Below are 16,685 nucleotides of genomic sequence, written 5' to 3'. Positions count from 1 at the left end.
CGAGACGACGAAACGAAGACGACGACGAGAGAGCGAGGCGGGGGGGAGGCAAGAGGGCACGCTTACCTTGGCATAGTACTGTTTCTGCTTGTCCGGCACCCACGAGTCTGCAAGGTCTCGCCAGTCGCTGCACCTGATGTTGAGCAGCGACTTGCAGACTCCGTTGTCATCGAGCTTGCAGATGCTGTTTGCGATGGCGTCTTCTTGAGTGACAGCTGGAGGAGGTGGGGAGGGAGGCGGGGAGGGAGGCGAGGAGGGAGGGGGAGAGGGAGGAGGGGGAGGAGCAGGGGGAGAAGGTATGGAGTTTGTATCAATCCCGCCATTGATCGCTGGAGCATCGGAGGTGGAGGAAGCTACTACGCCTGAATTGCCCGAGCTTGCCGTCGTGACGTCGCTGCTCGTCGTATCTTTCACCGCCGCTTGCGAGCAGAAACAGGAGCACTGGCCCGTCTTGTCGCCCTGGATGATCTTGCTGGGAACGAAACTTCCTTCTCCAACTGGCGCCTCCTTCTCATTCACGCAGAAGCACTTGGTTCCACTACAAGCGCAGTTCTTCATGCAGGAGCAGGACTGGAAGCCCTTCAACAGCCTACATCAGCGACAGGCTGAAGATAAGCGGAGAGAGGGCGAAACTCTCATGGTTGTAAGATATCGAGCTGGAAGGGGGGAGGAAGAGGAAGGAGGTTTCACTCACCATGCTCGCTGCATCTCCCTTGTATGGGATGTGCGCTGCTGGGGTCCAGCCGGTTGCTCCTCCTCCCTGATAGTTACCAAGGGGACCATAAGCCCAGCTGGACCCTCCATCGTTGCAGCCACTGCAGACAACCGACAGATCAATGGAGAATGAGGGTAGACCGAGAGAGGGAAGGAGGGAGGGAGGGAAGGAAGGAGGGAAGGAGAGAGGGAGGGAGGGAGGAAGGGAGGGAGGGAGGGAGGGAGGGAGGGAGATTCTCACGTGTCTTCCGGATGGCTTGTACAATATTCCTGGGCTGCCATAGACGCGTAACAGAACCCGTTGACATCCACAAATCTGACGCTGCAAGTCAACCAAACCACAAGCCCTCGAACCTCACCTGCACCCCTCGTACGATTGTTGACCCGCCGCGCTCTCAAGACTCTGCACGCAGTCTTGCGCCATGCACTACAAACTGCATGAGAAGATAGCGAGGATGAGACAGGAGGAGGAAGGCTGAGATGAAGGAGAAAGAACGAGCCAATACGGATTTACACGTAGGAGTGACAAGAGGCGATCAACGGGACAGGAGGAGGAATAGATGAGAGGAGGGATGGTGGGAAGGGAGCAGAGGAGGGGAGCAGGGATTGTCTTCAAACCTTTGATAAAGTTTTCTCTTGATCACTTGACGTCATCGTGTCGGCTGAGTCTCGCCATTTGGCGCATTCCAAGTTGAGGAGCCAGGAAGGAGATCCTTCCCCGGAGCTCGAGGGCGACGCCCCTGTGTCGAGCGGCGAAGGAGGAGGAGGAGGAGGAGGAGGCGGTGGAGGAGGAGCTGGGGGTTTGGGGATCTCAACGCAGACCGCAGGCTGGCAGTTGCTGTAGCCGTAAGGGGGAGCAGCAGCGAGTCCCGGGCGGCAGTGCGGAGGGTCGTAATCTCCTCCCTTTGCTGTTGCGATACACTTGGCGGTAGGGGATGCTGGAGGGAGCAGGAGGGTGAGAGCAGCGAGCAAGGGGAGCTGCCTCACCTTGACTGTACTCGCCCAGCTCGTATCCATCATCACAAACCACTTGCAGGCTGTCCCCCTCCCTGATGTTGCTCAGGTCGCGTCCTTCTTCCCCGTTCACCAGCACCCTCCCGTGATCCACCGCCGGGTAGGCTGGACATGCAGCTACACACCTGGAGCAGCCCGGCGTCAGGAGAAGGCGAAACGAGGGGAGAGGGAGAGGGAGAGGGAGAGGGAGAGATGCAGAGAGCAGAGAAAGGCAAGCATACGAGGAAGAGAGAGGAGGTAGGAAATGAGGAGGGACGGAGGCGAGAGAGACGGGAGGGAGGTGCCAGGAAGCAGGAGGAGTGAAGCCTCTGGTGTATGGGTTCCTACCTCGCTTGTGGATGGTCATAATTGTGATCAGCACCACAGGTAGCGGTCGCGTCCTCAGCGTTCTCAAGCACGTACCCTGCCTTGAGATCAACGAGAGACGCGAGGAATCATCAAGGGGGTGGGGAAGGGATCTATGAAAAAGTGGATGGGGAGGGGATGGGGATGGGAATTGGGAGGGAGGGAGGGAGGGAGAGAGGATCGTCAGGCAACCTTTGTGCATGAAATCTCGACGACATCGCCTAGGACTGTCGGTCCTGTGATGGAGACGAGGCCGTTTGGGACGGACGGGTATGGATGACAGACAGGAAGACACTGCGGGGAGGAGAAGTCGTAGATGCCTCCCTGCTCGCCTCGTCATAAGCAAGAGGATGCGATTGGTTGTGACCTCAAGGCACGTCGCGACCTCCTTCGAGTCAAAAGACAGCACATAGTCTTGGTCGCACACGATCTTCACCTGCTCTCACCTTCTCAGCGCGAAGTTGAACAGCAAGAGGAGAAGGAGGAGGAGGAGAAAGAGGAGGAGGAGGAGTAGGAGGAAAGATGGGGACAAAAGAACCTGATCTCCGATATTGTTCATCTTCGAAACAGGATGGCGAGTTGAGCTCCGGATAATTTGGGCGTTGGGCACAGGAGGATAAGGAGGACAGAGGCCTACGCATGGGCCAAGAGAGGCGTAGGTAAACTTATGCGTGTCAAGGCATTGAGCTTCGCTGATGCCTCCCTGCTCCAGCTCGTAGCCTTCCTTGCATGTCAGCGTGACTTTCGTCCCTGACCTGACAAGCTCAGAAGAGGAGAGGACGCCATGAGGAACAGGGTTGAGAGGAGGGCAGAGGGGGATGCAGCGGATGCCAGGCGTGTAGGTCATGTCCCATTGGCAGACAGGATAGCGGCTTCCTCCATCCGCATCCGCCTCCTCCAGGCACAGAGGCTCACATGCGATGGTGACGTTCTCAAGCACAGCAACGTTGCCGGAGGGCGAGACACGCGCAAAGTCGACGGACGGGTATGGCGGGCAAGCGCGGCAGCCCTTGGCGTCAGTCAGCATCTCGATCTCGAGGGAGGATGAGGGAGCAAAGCTGCTGCCCTTCACCAGGTCCATGCGATACGCGCGAACTTCATCGCAAGTCTCCCCGCACGGCAGCCAGTCCAGCTGACAAGCCTTGGGGTCGAAGTCGAACCTCCAGTACAGCTCAAGGCCAGCTGGGAATGGACCAAGGAAAACTTCCTGCAGCGTCTTGTGCATGCCCGCAAAGATCTCGTCCTGCTGCCTCGCCACCGACCACACGCGTACCTCGTTGAGGTCTCCCAGCAGCGAGACGCTGCCCGGCTGGCCTCCAGCAAAGATGTCGAGGGAGTCAGCTGGGATGGAGATGGGGCCAGAAAGAGTCTTGCTGCAGCCCACAAACAAGCCGTCGATGAAGAGTTTCATCCCATCCTCCTCGTCATACGTCCCCGCCAGGTGGATCCACTTCCCCTCGTTCGGCTGCGTCAGCCAGTCGGGGGCCAGCACGAAATCCATTTCTTTGCCTTCGCCTCCCACTCCCACCCCCCACGCAAATTGCTTGTCTACAGTCCCCAGGAAGAACCCAGCAGAGCCCGACGACTTGAGGTATGTTCCTTCCTCGCGCATCAGCTTGTCTTTCACCCAGACCTCGACCGTCATCGCCTTCCACACGCCCCCGCCATGCACTCCCGCAGCTCCCTTAGCGATGCTGTGAGACCCTCGCGTGCCGTCGACTGACAGCATGCTCTCAGTCTGCCCCTCCCGCTCCAGCAGCTTCTCCAGCTTCTTTGAGTCTCTCCCAGGGAAAGCACTACGCGTCTCGTCCTCGGCTCCCTCTAGCACGAAGCCTCTTACTCCATACCACGCGACGCCTCCCCATCCTTGACGAAACTTCGCGATCGGCGTGTAGTCGCCCAGTTTGCTTGTGGCACGGCCCCCACGTCCCTCACAGCACGCGAATTCGGGAGACTCAAACTTCTCCTGCACCTGCGGGTCGTCTGCGAGGCTCCAGTTTCTCCAAACGTAGTCGATGGATGTCACGCTCCTCGCCCCTGCGTCCCCGTTACTGCCTCTCCTCTTCCTCCAACAGTTCCGACCTCCTCGCACCCCAGCGTACTCTCGCACAGCTGGAACGACGCGCAACGTGATTAAAGAGCTCCCATCCTCCCGTCCGACCCCAGCAGTGAGGGCAGCAGAGCAAATTGAGGAAGCATCTGCAGCGAGACGTCAACAGTGGCTGCGCCTCTCTCGCGTTCTCCTACCCATGAAAGGATTGTCAACAGTTCCTCCTCCTATCACCATCCCCGCTCGGACTGCGCATCCAGGAGGACATTCAACGACGAAAGTCTCGCCGACGTTGCATGGCTGGTAAGCGCAAGGATCCCTTGTGATAAACAAAATCAGCAACAAGGCATAACAGTCAAAATTTTCTCGAATCTCGACCATCCCATCGTCTCTTCTCACGTCAAATCTCATCTCATCGTCTAGTCTTCTCATGTCTAGTGCTGTCCGATGATTCCTGCCTTCTCCTCTTTCCACCTGCAAGGATCTCCCGGTCCACAAGGATCAGGGTAACCCGTGAGTGGTCGATTCTTGCTCCAGAGACGATCCGGTCGAGCCCCGTTGGACCCAGCGTCCATCAGACTATCGCTGCAGTCCAGGCGCATTACACCTTCACAAATTTGTCACTGAGCTCCTTGTTGTTTTCTTTAAGCACAAGCTCAAGCCCTCGCACCATCTCTCTTCCTCATCCCCTTTCTTCCCCTCCACCAACCTACTTTCCCCACCTCATCTTTGCAATAGTCACACTCAGCAGCATAACAAGACTACCATCAACACCTTGAATATCTAGACTATGATGATACCTGTCAGCGGGTTGCGAGTTCCCCATTGAAAGGTTGCCCCCTTCTCATTTCTCGACGCTAAGATCTGTCGCAAGATTGTCATTTTCGACTTTGACGCGCTGCAAGCTCAGGTTCTTCTCGCCTTCACGCCCTCGCTTGTCGGATTTGAAAACTGTCTGTCTGCGGCAAGAAGCATCTTCTCTTTCCGGGCAGTCACTATTTACGGATGTCAAGGTTGAAAACGCAACAGTTCAGAGGCTCACGTTCTTGCTGGAGGGCATTCATAATCTTGAGATCCTTGAGCAACATGGGGTTCACGAAAGCATCGAGGCTTGGATCGAAGAAGGCGTTGAGCTCAGAGTCGACTGTGACCGAGATCAGCGGGGTCGCAATTTGGAGGGCGTACGAGCAGACCAGGATGGGAAAGGAGCTGAAGATTGTGCGAGGCTTTGCTGGCATCCGCAAGCGGAACATGTTTTCGTGTGTATTTCTCCTGCAAATCGATCAGCAGCATTGGCAACATGCAGCCGACAGCACCTCATTGCTTTTCTTCTCCTCGTCCATTGCTAGCGCATTGTCGATAATGCTCTTGACGACATGGAAGGGAGCTGTGTACATGTCTGCCAGCTGCAGTAGCAGAGACAGACAGCAAGCATGAGAGTCAGAGCAGACGCTTCGAGCTACTTTGAAGTTCACCTCAGTTCGTTTCGCATGTCTGCTATCCTGTCGAGGCTACAACAACAGTGAGGCTCGGTCAAACTAAGAGGGGGAGAGAAAGACCGTCGACAGCGAGCCCTGAAGGAGCTCGTTCCTCGCTCTTCCCCTACACCTTCAATCAGCCAAACTTGCTGCTTGGATTGTAACACTGACTCACCCGCGGTGGAGCAAGTAGACGGAGAGCAGGATCGCATTCAAGAGCAACGAAAGCGGAAGCAACGACGATTTCAAAGAAAGCATTATCCCCCTGTCAAAAGTTCTCAAACACACGTAGGCGACTGGTGAAGAATCATTTCAAACCTTGAACGCAAATTGATGCTATCCCCTCCGGTGGGACATGCTCTAAATCAACTTGTTAGCGCAACGTGGTGCCGAGACGCATTCTGTTGGGGTTTAAATCAATTGTTCCTACTTTGAGTTGATATGTCTAAATCATCAGGCATCACACACCATCGAAAGCTTAGAAACCACGAATGATCCTGTCTGCTGCTTTTCATCTCATGTACAAACAAGGGATTCTCGGCCCATTAAAATAAAATTCCTTGAAAGGGTCTGATTATAAAACTCTCTTGCTTCTGATATCTTTCTCTATTGACTTGCAGTTAAATAGTTCTTAACATCTCAATTTACATCAGCACTTCTAGCTCAGACTGGACGTCAGTAGACTTTCATTCCCTCACACTGCTCGTATAAGCGACTAGCAGTGGCGCTTTCAGCATTTTCATCCTTGCCATCTTAATGTCTTCCTCACTCCATTAACGTCATCAGTATCTCCTTCTCTGCCATGTCGTCAACGCAGCCATGTCGTCACCCCCCCCCCCCCCCCCCACGTCTGCCATCTCTTCTCCGCGTCTTCTTCCTTGTACCATCATGTCTCTTCGGGACATGATCCCTAGTTGACCAAAACCACCCTCTTATGTGTACACCCCTGTATTCACTCAATAAAAGACCCGTCCTTCCAACATCCGTGCAACACCCCTCCAAGTCTCTGTGAAGGGACCCCTTGTGTTGTAAAACTCCTTCGCCACCCGTTCATTCTCCCGCCATACTACCCCACCACCAACGCAAGGCATCCCCCCAACAATGGTGGCCGTACGAGACGGAAGCGTCGCATGATGCAGAGGAGCAGCAAGAGAGGCAGAGAGACGCAGAGCAAGTCATGCGCACAGACAGAGAGACATAGGCAGACAGACAGTGACGCACAGGCTGAAGCTCTCTACTCGTCCATGATTGGAAAACCCTGATACCTAAATCGCCCGAATTTCGAATCCAATACGAAAGGGAGATCGAACATCGCGAAGCGGACGTTTGATGGTGGAAGGTGCAGAGTAGAAGCGAAACGACTGAGAAGAAATGCTGACATGACATAGTACAAAGGCCAACGAGAAGAAGGAGAAAGGTACATGCGAACTAACTCCCCTGTGGAAGTGGGAGCGACGAATGATAGAAACCGAATGAGAGAAAGAAGGCAATCTTAATCCATAAAGTCATCCCGGAGAATACCAACTTTCTTTCACACGAATTTTTTCATTTAGATCAGAAATACAGCAGACAAACCATCGAATCGCCTTTCGGTACATCAATTTTTTAACTGTGCCAGCCAACGTAAGTTTCAGCGGGCCGCATTAATCTACATGTCCTCAGTTTTTTTCCTTTGCGACATGTCAAATCAAGATATTAATCAAGTGGGATTCATCAATATGATGTGTATTCGCACGTTTCTTGTGTTGTTCATGGTTTACACCTCTTTTCACGTAGTTTTCATCGTTGATGTCCCTCACCTACCCAAAAAGCAAGGCCTCATGAGAAGAAATTTTCTACTGCAGAACCAGCGAATATCGACAGCAAGAGCGAAACCGAAAGTGACAGGCAAAGTCATCTTTAATGAGATCTCGCTGAGGGAACCGTCGACCATGAAGGAAGGTTGGATGTGGATCGCTTTGAATGACGTTGAACTTGCCAAGGCTTGTGGGGTGATGCTCCTGGACTATGTCGTCATGAATCAAAGTCGCGTGAACGCAAACCAATCTTCCAGCCCGCTTCTCTTGTCTCACTTGTTTCCGTCGAGCATTTATCGTGCTGGGAAGGCAAAAATCAAAAATGTTTGTGCAGTGAAAGTGGATATGAAGGATGCGGTTGCGTCACGAAAACAGTTTCACACGCTGAGGGAGAAGATTAGTGAAACTTTCTTTCCCAACAAAGATTTTGTGAAGGCAGTATGTAAGAGGATACATGCTTGCTCGGGTAACCAGGTGATGTTGAAGTATATGTCATGGGGACACGCCATGGCTCCGGTCAGGTTTGATTTGACGATGAGCAGTTGGATTCAGAAAGCTTCGTCACGATACTTGGATGGGATGGGATTGCAGCTATCAAAACCTTTTCACTGCTTTCTTTCCCTCAGCGGCACAGAATGCGACGAGTTTCATTCCTTCACCGAATGCATGTTGCTTGTTTCTCAAAGACTTCGCAGCATTCATGGCGATTTCCCAATCATCGTTCAAAACGCGTTGCATCCAAACCTTCGAGAGGTAGGGGTGTTAAAGGCTCAAAGAATCTTCTTGATGCCGATCGAGCATGACCCGTTGCCGGACGTATTTCGACCCTTGTCGCTCGTTCACATTTGCAGTCGTGCGACCTCCATCGTGCATCATGGAAAAACTGCTGACATCTACGCTACTATCGTGCAGGCAGGAAGAAACACAACCAAAGATATGGTTGTGCAAAGTTTGCTGCCCAACGCCTGTGATCGTCAGCAGATTGACCTAGCCTTGCAAGTCGAGACTTCGATCAACAGCCTCGCAAACATTTTGAAGCAAAATGGTGAGAAGATGTGTATTCTACATCGCTGCAATGCGTCTCGGAGCAAGTTTGAAAGATCGGAGTCGATTCTGCACAAGAAGAAGCGTCGAAGAACAATCATCATCAACTTACCTCGACGAGCAGACAAGAAAGCTTCCATGAGGCACAAGATGTCCGAGATTGGCCTGACCGACTTCGAATTCTTCGACGCAGTGGACTGCAAGGCAAGTCAAGAGTGCTTATCTCTCTTCCAAGAGCTCTGGAGGGTTCTTAAATTCCGCATTCCTGGCCCAAACTTTCCCTCCAAGGGAGCTCTTGGCCTCCTCATGACTCACTTCAAGTTGTTCGAGAAGTTGCTGCGGGAGGACGTCGACGAGGTGCTTCTCCTGGAGGATGACGTCTATTTCATCCATGACGCTGCTCACTACCTGCATAACAATCGATCTCTCCCGCATGCTCTTCAGTTTGCTCCCATGTACTACCTGGGTGCCAACCAGTTGTTCTGGACGCAGACTCAGAAGCATGCTATCAAGCAGGGAGGGAAGGGCTTCAGATTTTATTTCACCGAGACAGCTTCCTGGGACACTTATCTTCGACGCCAGGTGGGGATGAGCAACACGTCGCTCTATGACCAGACTCTCTACACCTACGGCACTTACTCCATCGTGCTCAAGCGCCCCATGATCAAGCTTCTCTACCAGTGGACCAGCTGGACCCTCCAGCACCCGCGGTACCTCATCCCCGCTGACGCCTTGTGGAACTGGATCATGGTGTGTGCGGGCTGGCGGGCTCCGGTGGTCTTTCCCAACGTGATTCTCCCGGAAGTTCGCGACTCTGACAACCTCGGGCCTCTGGAGATGAACAAGTTCGCGAAGCCGAGGTTCCTGCAGTACGAGATGATTGCCAAGGAGAGGATGGCGCTCTACGAGGCCTTCCTCAGGCTCGGAAGGGACTTGAAAACTTCTTCTCCCTCCCAGATGTGGGGGGCTGAGGGCCTGCTGGGGCACAACCTGAGTCACTTGCACGCTGTGGCTGGGAGTTATGTCCGACAAACCTCTCTCTTCGTGGTCTTCATCTACGCATTCAACGTGGAGAGTGACATCAAACGAGTCGTTGACTCTGTCTGCTCTCAAGTGTTTCCCTTCGTACGAGTCATTCTGTACGATGACAAGTCCTCCGACCAGACGGCTCAGGTTGCGCTCGCTGCTCTGCAGAGTGTCAAGGTCTGCAGTCAAAAGGCCATGATGCTCAACGCAACGGTGAGACGAGGAAAGGCTTTTGCTCGCCGAGCAGTGCTGCAGCATGTTCATGATGAGGAGATGGTGGTGTTTCTAGACGGGAAGGTTGCGTTGGAGGATGATATGGTGCTGCATCATGTTGATCAGCTGCTGTTTGAATCCGCCGCGTCACTTGTGTTCGGCAAGACTTCTCGTGTGCGGCTGATGGGAAATGTCACAGAGAAGTTGTCAACGACGGAGTGTTCCTTTCCTCCGTCTCGCAAAGACGTCAAGATTCATCACCATCCTATCGCCAGGGCGAAGTTTCTCAAGCGCTTGCCTGATGCGGTTTTCAAAGACTGGAAATGCCGTTGGCTAGAGAGGATGCTTGATCTGTCCCTGTCCCTGTCGCTGCTTGATTCGAAAGATGCAAGAATGACAAAGAGCGAGAACGTTTTGTTCTCTAGGAATGTTATTCCGCTTGGAAAGAACCCGAGCAAGAGTGAAGTTGAGATTGAGCATTGGGTCCGGGGGCTTTCTTCGCAGGATGGTCTATCTTTCTTTGATCATATGAGATCAGGAAGATGTGCTGAGGTGAAAGAAGGTAGCAATCGATCCGCGTGATCACCTTTGATCTCACAATTTAGCCCTTTTCTCTCCGTCAACTCCGCTACAACTCGCGCGATTCCTTCTCATGAATTTGAGAGATTTGCTTCGAACCCAAAATGTTCATGTTGTAATTTTTGTTTGCTTAGAATGGTTCATTCTGAGTGATGTCTAATTGATGCTCTCTTGAAATAAGAGAGCAATTGAAATCGTTATTGAAATCATTTATTAAATCACTCATTCACATTCACTTGCGATGGAAAAAAATATCGAGAACAATTTGGAGATGCAGGGAACATCAAGTCATCTTGCGCTACTTCAGATTTGAATACTCGAGGCCATGAGAACTTCACGGAGAATTCAACATGAAATGGAACAAAGGCGTTCAAACAGAAAAGATCACGCGGTGAGGGACTGAAAACAAGAGTCAGAAGTCAGATCAACGCGTGGTCTTCTCTTGCACCTCTTCAAGAATCTTCTTAGCCTCGCCTACTTTCTCCTCGAAGGAATCAATAGACATGTCTTGCAATATGACTCTCAATCTATCCAGGCGCCCACGAGCGCGAGCTTCCTTGCTGTCCGCCTCTTTTTTCATCTCATTGATTGTTTCCATTTCACGCTTTAGAGACTCCTTGGCGCTTGTAGCCTTCTTGGTCTCTTCCCCAAGTTTTACCTTTCGAAGTCAAAGTCATCGGTACACAGAAGAAGCCCTACGATTACCTCAAGATCAGATACAAGCTCTTTGAGCTCCATCAGCTTATTCTCGCGATCTACAAGATAAATTCAGTCCAAGACTGCATTTGGAAAAACAAAATTAGCGTCACTTGAAGTTTCAATAGAAAATTCTTGCGAAAGAGTCACCAGGTTTCTTCTTACTTCTTCTTCTGCACGTTTAGCTTCCTCCAATTTGCATTGAAGTACGTTGTTTGCTCGCTAGAAGCATGTCAGCAAGAACAGCATCGTTGTGATCAGCTCAACCGTCAAATTGGCACAAGTTGAGTTCATGCGTTGCAAAAGCTGTGCTTGGTGGTCTCTTTCAAAATTCTCCTTCTTGTGCAGCATGTCCATGGCTGACAGCAGCTGGTGGAGGCTATTTCGTGTCTCGGAGATAGACAGCTTGTGGGAACCGCTAGACAGCATTTCAATTATCCTTGTCTTGGTTTCTTCAATGTCATATCGTGTCATGCTCAGTTCCTGCACTTTGTTCAGGTTGCGACACGGTTGGATATATGAGCAGCCACTTCATTGATCTTTGTCGCTCGACGACGAAGCCAGTCAATGTAAAGTTCATTTTCTCTCTTCCTCCTCTCAATCTTTTTAGAAGGAAATTCAGAAACGTCTTTTGAACCAAAAAGTACATTACCTTCACTCTCATCTCTCCACTTGTCCACGGCTTTCAATCATGGTCAGTCGTCCATAAATCAACAATTCCGCCTTTTTACCTCCTCAGAAGAGCCTTGAACAAAGCATGATGTCAGTAAGGGAAGCTTCAACGACATGGTCTGCAGCGATTTTGACAGGATCGACGAAACTTTCTTGAGGGCCATTGGAAATTCCAAATCTGCGAGAATGGCCGACGAAGCTGAAGCGAATCCAAATGAGAGCAGGAGAGCCAAGAGTAGTAGGAGCTTTAACATGTTTCGATGCCTGTAACAATACCAAGATTATCAGATCAAAGATTCTATCACAAAAATGGGCTCCTTCGATCATAGATTGTGTTGCAATTTGTCCCTACCCTATTTACAGTGTCGATTCTAGTCTACATCGACCAGTGTTTCTCCCTGTCTCTACCACATAAGCTTGGTCTTTCTACAGAATGTTAGGCATTCTGTGATTAGAGCTGGAAGTGCTGAATGTGCCTTAATGCAAGATGGCAGCAACATAGTGAGTCTACTCACATGATAGCAATCCCCAAACCCATAGCCCTTACTGCTGCTGCTTACGAGTTATCGACACAGCGAGTGAAATCTGAGAATTTTCCTCGAAAAGTTTGAGCACCCTTCCTTCTCCGGATATTTCTCTGTCTTTCTCTGTCCGTCTCTGTCTTTGTCTGTCTCTTCTATGTCTCTCCTTCCCTCCTTCCCTCCTTTCATCCTTCCCTTCTTCCATCCTTCCCTCCTTCCCCTCTTCCCTTCGTCCCTCCTTCTCCCTCCCTTCCCTCCTCCCTCACTCTTGCTGTCCCGTCCTTCCTCCGTCTGCTTGTGATTTCTATTGGCTGAGAAGACGAGGGAAGGTAGCAAATCAAGTAAGATGGCGGTAGGAGCAGGAGAGAGGAGAGCGCAACACAGATCTGAACACCCTCCCCTCCTCTTCTATGCGCCATGCTCGTCTAATGTGCTTCAGAGCCCGCCATGTTTCCCCGCTGAGGATTTCCTTTCCCGCTGTGCTTTCCCGCTGGCTTTCCCAGTGGCTTTCCCGCTGCTTTCTTTTCATGTTTTATCCCTGCTGCTGCTTTCCCGTATCTCCGAACAAGTGGGACTTAGCGGGGATGAGGTATAAAAGACCCTACCCCCTCTTTTGTGTGTGAATGTGACCCCCTTCCGTTCCTCCATTGCACAGTGACTCTTCGGGCATGGCTGGATTGGAAGGTGAGTACTAACGATGTATGACAAGAGGAGTGAAGATGGAAGCTTACAAGATCCCTGCAGAATCCTCCTAGTCTCTCAGATGTAGTCTAACTCTCCTCCTAGTCTCTCAGATGTAGCCTTACTCTCCTCCTAGTCTCTCAGATGTAGCCTAACTCTCCTCCTAGTCTCTCAGATGTAGTCTAACTCTCCTTCTAGTCTCTCAGATGTAGTCTAACTCTCCTCCTAGTCTCTCAGATGTAGCCTAACTCTCCTCCTAGTCTCTCAGATGTAGTCTAACTCTCCTTCTAGTCTCTCAGATGTAGCCGAGGTCCCCTAGTCTCTCAGTTGTAGCTTGCACTATTCACACGTTCAAGTTCCATGCATCAGAAATGAATGTCTTTCGCTCAACTGACATACGTTTTTTATTAGGAACTTGACCTGACGTGTCTGAAGCTCTTTGATCCATCATGGTAAAATCTGTCAAGTTTATGTTGCTTTTCTCTCTCCTTGGTTTGAAGATGGTCTCAATTGTTCTGGGTGACTCAACATCAAGCATGAGTAGTTCCTGGGCCAAGTATGAAGGTATTTCAATGCTCAGGACCCAGCAACAGCAGCAGGCTTTCGCTGGCGACAAGGATCTTAGCAGAGAATGGGCTCTGTTTCGAAGAAATGAGATTCAGCATGATCGTCCTGTTGGAAAAAATGCAGTCAAGAATGTCAAGTTTTCCTCGAAACCAAAGGTACAGGGTCTTGATGCTGCAGTAGGGACGAATGTTGTCGCACAAGGTAAAGTGGATCAGCCAGCAATTGTCTCTGCTGAGAAACCTCAACCTGTGGTGACGAGTACCATGGAGGGGGCAAGTACGGCTTCTTCGCAATCGTTCAACTCCGAACAAGCGGCTTCGATTCTTGAAGCGTATGTTAGCATGCACAAGAACTTCACTTCGTCTGTGCTAAGCTGGGAGGTTTCGGCTTTCTTATTCTCATTTTGGCCGTCACCATGCTAGTCTTCAGTGAGATCCGTGTCGTTCTGGTTGTGAGAGAACAAGATTTCCGAAAGAGGATGATGGAGGGCGGTCAGATGGAGTACAAAGATGAGCAAGTGAAGGATCTGGAAAGGAAGGAAGCGAATTCGCAAGCTGCGCGTCCTTATGTGACTATGGGCAGCATGATCAGCTTATTTGTTGGGTTGGGCTGCGTTCTAAAGCCTCTTTGTGACGTCCTGGATGTTATTGGACTGCCAAGCTCAGGCTGCTTCCTGAATGTCGGGTTTGGAGCGTTGGTCGGATCAGTTACCTTAACCACGTTTGTCATGGGATGCTGCTGGTCATGCACGCGAGGTTGGGCATCTCTTGTTATGTTCGCTATCGCACTGTCGGGTGGAGTTTTCTGCACCAGCGGGATCCCGTTTCTTGCGGTTCTCTGGATGTTAGGATCAGTTTCACTCTTCTTGTACTACTTTGTGTACCTCCCGGAAAGCCAGGATCCTCCGTTCTGGTGCCAGAAGATTGGGCCGATGAAGGCGTCGATGAACCCTGAAGACTGGAAGAAGGCAGCAGCTTCCTCGGCTGAGGTTTCAAATCAAGTCATGAATCCTGTGTTTGAATCTAGTTTGTGCAGGCAAGTTTGGAGGATTTCAAGAAGATGACATATGGAATTCCTGGGGCCGATGCGTTTGCAGACGCTGCAATACAGGTTATTCATTGGTCGTTTGTGATCTTTATTGATTGTTCCTTTCTGCTAGGTCGTAGCTCGTCAGAGCCCAGTTGAAGATAACGCCAGTACCATGCGGGTTGAAGACTCTTCACTCATGAGGTTTGCCTTGTTGTTAGACGCACAAGAAAATATTGACTGTAATAATATCAGCAACCGGCCTGATCCCTTGCTTGGATATCAGCAGGCCGACAGAGAGGCAAGACAGGTAGGCCAACTGTTTCTTCGCAAACACTTCCCTTGATATGTCTCCTGATGTTTGAGCGACAGGTCGTCTTTGCTGTCTCAACATCATCCAGTGGCAGGAAGCGCGTGGCAGTGTGAGAGCCCTTCAGAAGGGGGAGGGGTTAGGAGCACGCAAGGCTGAAGGATGTAGATGTTTCTAGTTATTCCCCTTGTGCTCCTCACACAATCTTTTGCTTTTTATCATTCGAAAATTTTCTGCACACCTTCGACAACTTGACTAAACCCTAAACCCTGGAGTGCCTAAGGAAGAAATTTCAGGAAAAGGAAGAGAAATATGCCTCCCTGAGAGCAGAACTCATCACTTTGCTGCCTGATCATGAAGTGGAACAGCAACATTTATAGCAGGAGTGAAAGGATCGATCATGGAGAGGGAATGTCATGAGAATTTTAGGAAGCTCAGGGTGGAAGACACGGAATGGGAAGGCATCAAGACAGCAGCAATCAAGCAACTGCTGGAAGTACAACACATTCTATGGACTTCAAGAAGGGGAGGAGAGATGACCTAGCTCCATGGGGGCAGGCACTATGCACAGGCAAGCCATCTCCATGCGGGGAGAGCCTGGCACCAAGGAGGCAGGCGCAGCTCAAAGTGATAGGACACATGAAGGGAAGAAGAGAAGGTCCAGCCATGCTAGGAGAAGGCCTTCCTGCCACAGCCTCGGCTGACTACATGTGGGGAGAGAAGGGAGGCTGAGAGCCGGGGGCAACAGGAAGGGGCCGCTGTGAGGGTTTAGGGTTTAGGGGTTTGACTGAGGCTGAGGAAGCTGAAACGGACTCGGAGGAGGAGTAGGTGGCGACCGAAGGCAGAGGGGAGGAGAGGCCGCAACTCTCCCGACCGAGGCTGAGGAAACTTGGGTGGGCCAAGAGAAGATTGCAGAAGTAGAAAGAAGGAAGAGGCCTCAGAAGCAGGGTTAGCACTTTAGGCCGTGTACTCCCAGTACTCGCGCGCCTCTTTAGACTAGGATTGTTTATGTGAGAGCCGATAAGCGGCTTAAACACCATTCTAGCAATTCAATAAACTCACATGATGATGATGATGATGATAGGAGCGCCGTTATTTTCAGGCAGCGCCGTTATTTTCACACTGTGACAGTCAGGCAGCCCCTTAGGGTTTAGGGTTTAGGCTGTCAGAGGCACATGCTGCGCTGTCAGAGGCACATGCTGCGCCTGTCAGAGGCACATGCTGCCCTGCGGCGCGTAGGAGGCCACGTCGTGGAGGCCGCCGACCTCGTCGAGAAGGTGAAGAGCTTCGCGAAGCGTTATCCGAATAGTCGGACAGCTCATGGTTGCAGAGCTGAGGGAGGATGCACTCCCGACGCTATCGCTGAAGCCATCCGCTCGACATGTCGGCAGGCGAGACGCGACCTGTCACTGTGTTTGAAGACTCTCTGAGCGAATGGAGCTCAGAGTCGAGAGCATGGTTTATTCAACAGATGGAGGAGGCCAAGAAGCAGAATGTCGAGACATACATAGGCACTGGGCCGAAGGCACCGAGGGGACCTCCTTCATCTCCATGACTCTCCTAGGGATATCCTCGATGTTTGTTCGACAAGAAGAAAAGTTGAAATCGAAGCTTATGGAGCTGGGTCTCACGGTAGACTCAGTCGATGGAGTAGACGGCAGATCGTTTCGAGCCACAGAGGTCAGCATTGCACACGACCGGTCCTTCAAGCTTCGAGCCAAGCGAGGACCTTGGGGCAAGGGAGGGAGCCTTGCCGAGCTATCGCAGCTCTTAGCTCTTGGAGGAATGTCGACGGCCGAGATCGCTCAGATTTATCGATTTCTAGGGTTTAGGGTTTAGGGTTTAGGGTTTAGGGTTTAGGGTTTAGGGTTTAGGGTTTAGGGTTTAGGGTTTAGGGTTTAGGGTTTAGGGTTTAGGGTTTAGGGTTAGGTTTAGGGTTAGGTTAGGGTTAGG

General features: G+C 51.3%; 4 protein-coding genes across 4 annotated transcripts in view; 2 read left to right on the top strand and 2 right to left on the bottom strand.

Annotated features, from left to right (window-relative positions):
* Positions 1-5,859, bottom strand: part of GUITHDRAFT_166204 (hypothetical protein) — a gene marked incomplete at both ends in the record, with an annotated part of 6,917 nt that extends 1,058 nt beyond the window's left edge. The window contains 18 exons of the mRNA XM_005821357.1: positions 67-579; positions 695-815; positions 956-1,030; positions 1,074-1,141; positions 1,333-1,652; positions 1,702-1,853; positions 2,056-2,135; positions 2,266-2,397; positions 2,441-2,509; positions 2,612-4,272; positions 4,321-4,442; positions 4,598-4,730; positions 5,166-5,267; positions 5,317-5,395; positions 5,440-5,529; positions 5,599-5,634; positions 5,683-5,725; positions 5,777-5,859. Coding sequence (XP_005821414.1) covers positions 67-579; positions 695-815; positions 956-1,030; positions 1,074-1,141; positions 1,333-1,652; positions 1,702-1,853; positions 2,056-2,135; positions 2,266-2,397; positions 2,441-2,509; positions 2,612-4,272; positions 4,321-4,442; positions 4,598-4,730; positions 5,166-5,267; positions 5,317-5,395; positions 5,440-5,529; positions 5,599-5,634; positions 5,683-5,725; positions 5,777-5,859 — 3,879 coding nt within the window. The remainder of the gene's footprint in view (positions 1-66; positions 580-694; positions 816-955; positions 1,031-1,073; positions 1,142-1,332; positions 1,653-1,701; positions 1,854-2,055; positions 2,136-2,265; positions 2,398-2,440; positions 2,510-2,611; positions 4,273-4,320; positions 4,443-4,597; positions 4,731-5,165; positions 5,268-5,316; positions 5,396-5,439; positions 5,530-5,598; positions 5,635-5,682; positions 5,726-5,776) is intronic.
* A 1,421-nt stretch (positions 5,860-7,280) lies between these two features.
* Positions 7,281-10,262, top strand: GUITHDRAFT_147212 (hypothetical protein; the record flags this gene model as incomplete). The annotated part of the gene is made up of 1 exon (XM_005821356.1): positions 7,281-10,262. The coding sequence occupies one exon, from the start codon at positions 7,281-7,283 to the stop codon at positions 10,260-10,262; it is 2,982 nt and encodes a 993-aa protein (XP_005821413.1).
* Positions 10,263-10,683: 421 nt separating this feature from the next.
* GUITHDRAFT_147211 (hypothetical protein) lies at positions 10,684-11,881 on the bottom strand (the record flags this gene model as incomplete). Its single annotated transcript, XM_005821355.1, has 6 exons — positions 10,684-10,917; positions 10,965-11,014; positions 11,069-11,177; positions 11,223-11,438; positions 11,608-11,637; positions 11,687-11,881. 6 exons carry the CDS (start codon positions 11,879-11,881, stop codon positions 10,684-10,686), a joined length of 834 nt encoding a protein of 277 aa, XP_005821412.1.
* A 4,026-nt stretch (positions 11,882-15,907) lies between these two features.
* GUITHDRAFT_119355 (hypothetical protein) lies at positions 15,908-16,558 on the top strand (the record flags this gene model as incomplete). The annotated part of the gene is made up of 2 exons (XM_005821354.1): positions 15,908-16,055; positions 16,297-16,558. Coding segments are annotated over 2 exons (410 nt in total), but the record flags the coding sequence as incomplete, so codon positions are not given.
* Between the last annotated feature and the right edge of the window lie 127 nt (positions 16,559-16,685).

The sequence above is a fragment of the Guillardia theta genome (assembly GCF_000315625.1).
Source record: "Guillardia theta CCMP2712 unplaced genomic scaffold GUITHscaffold_145, whole genome shotgun sequence".
Taxonomy (NCBI): Eukaryota; class Cryptophyceae; order Pyrenomonadales; family Geminigeraceae; genus Guillardia; species Guillardia theta.
Note: the sequence above shows the minus strand (reverse complement) of the source record. Positions and strands in the feature narration are given on the sequence as shown.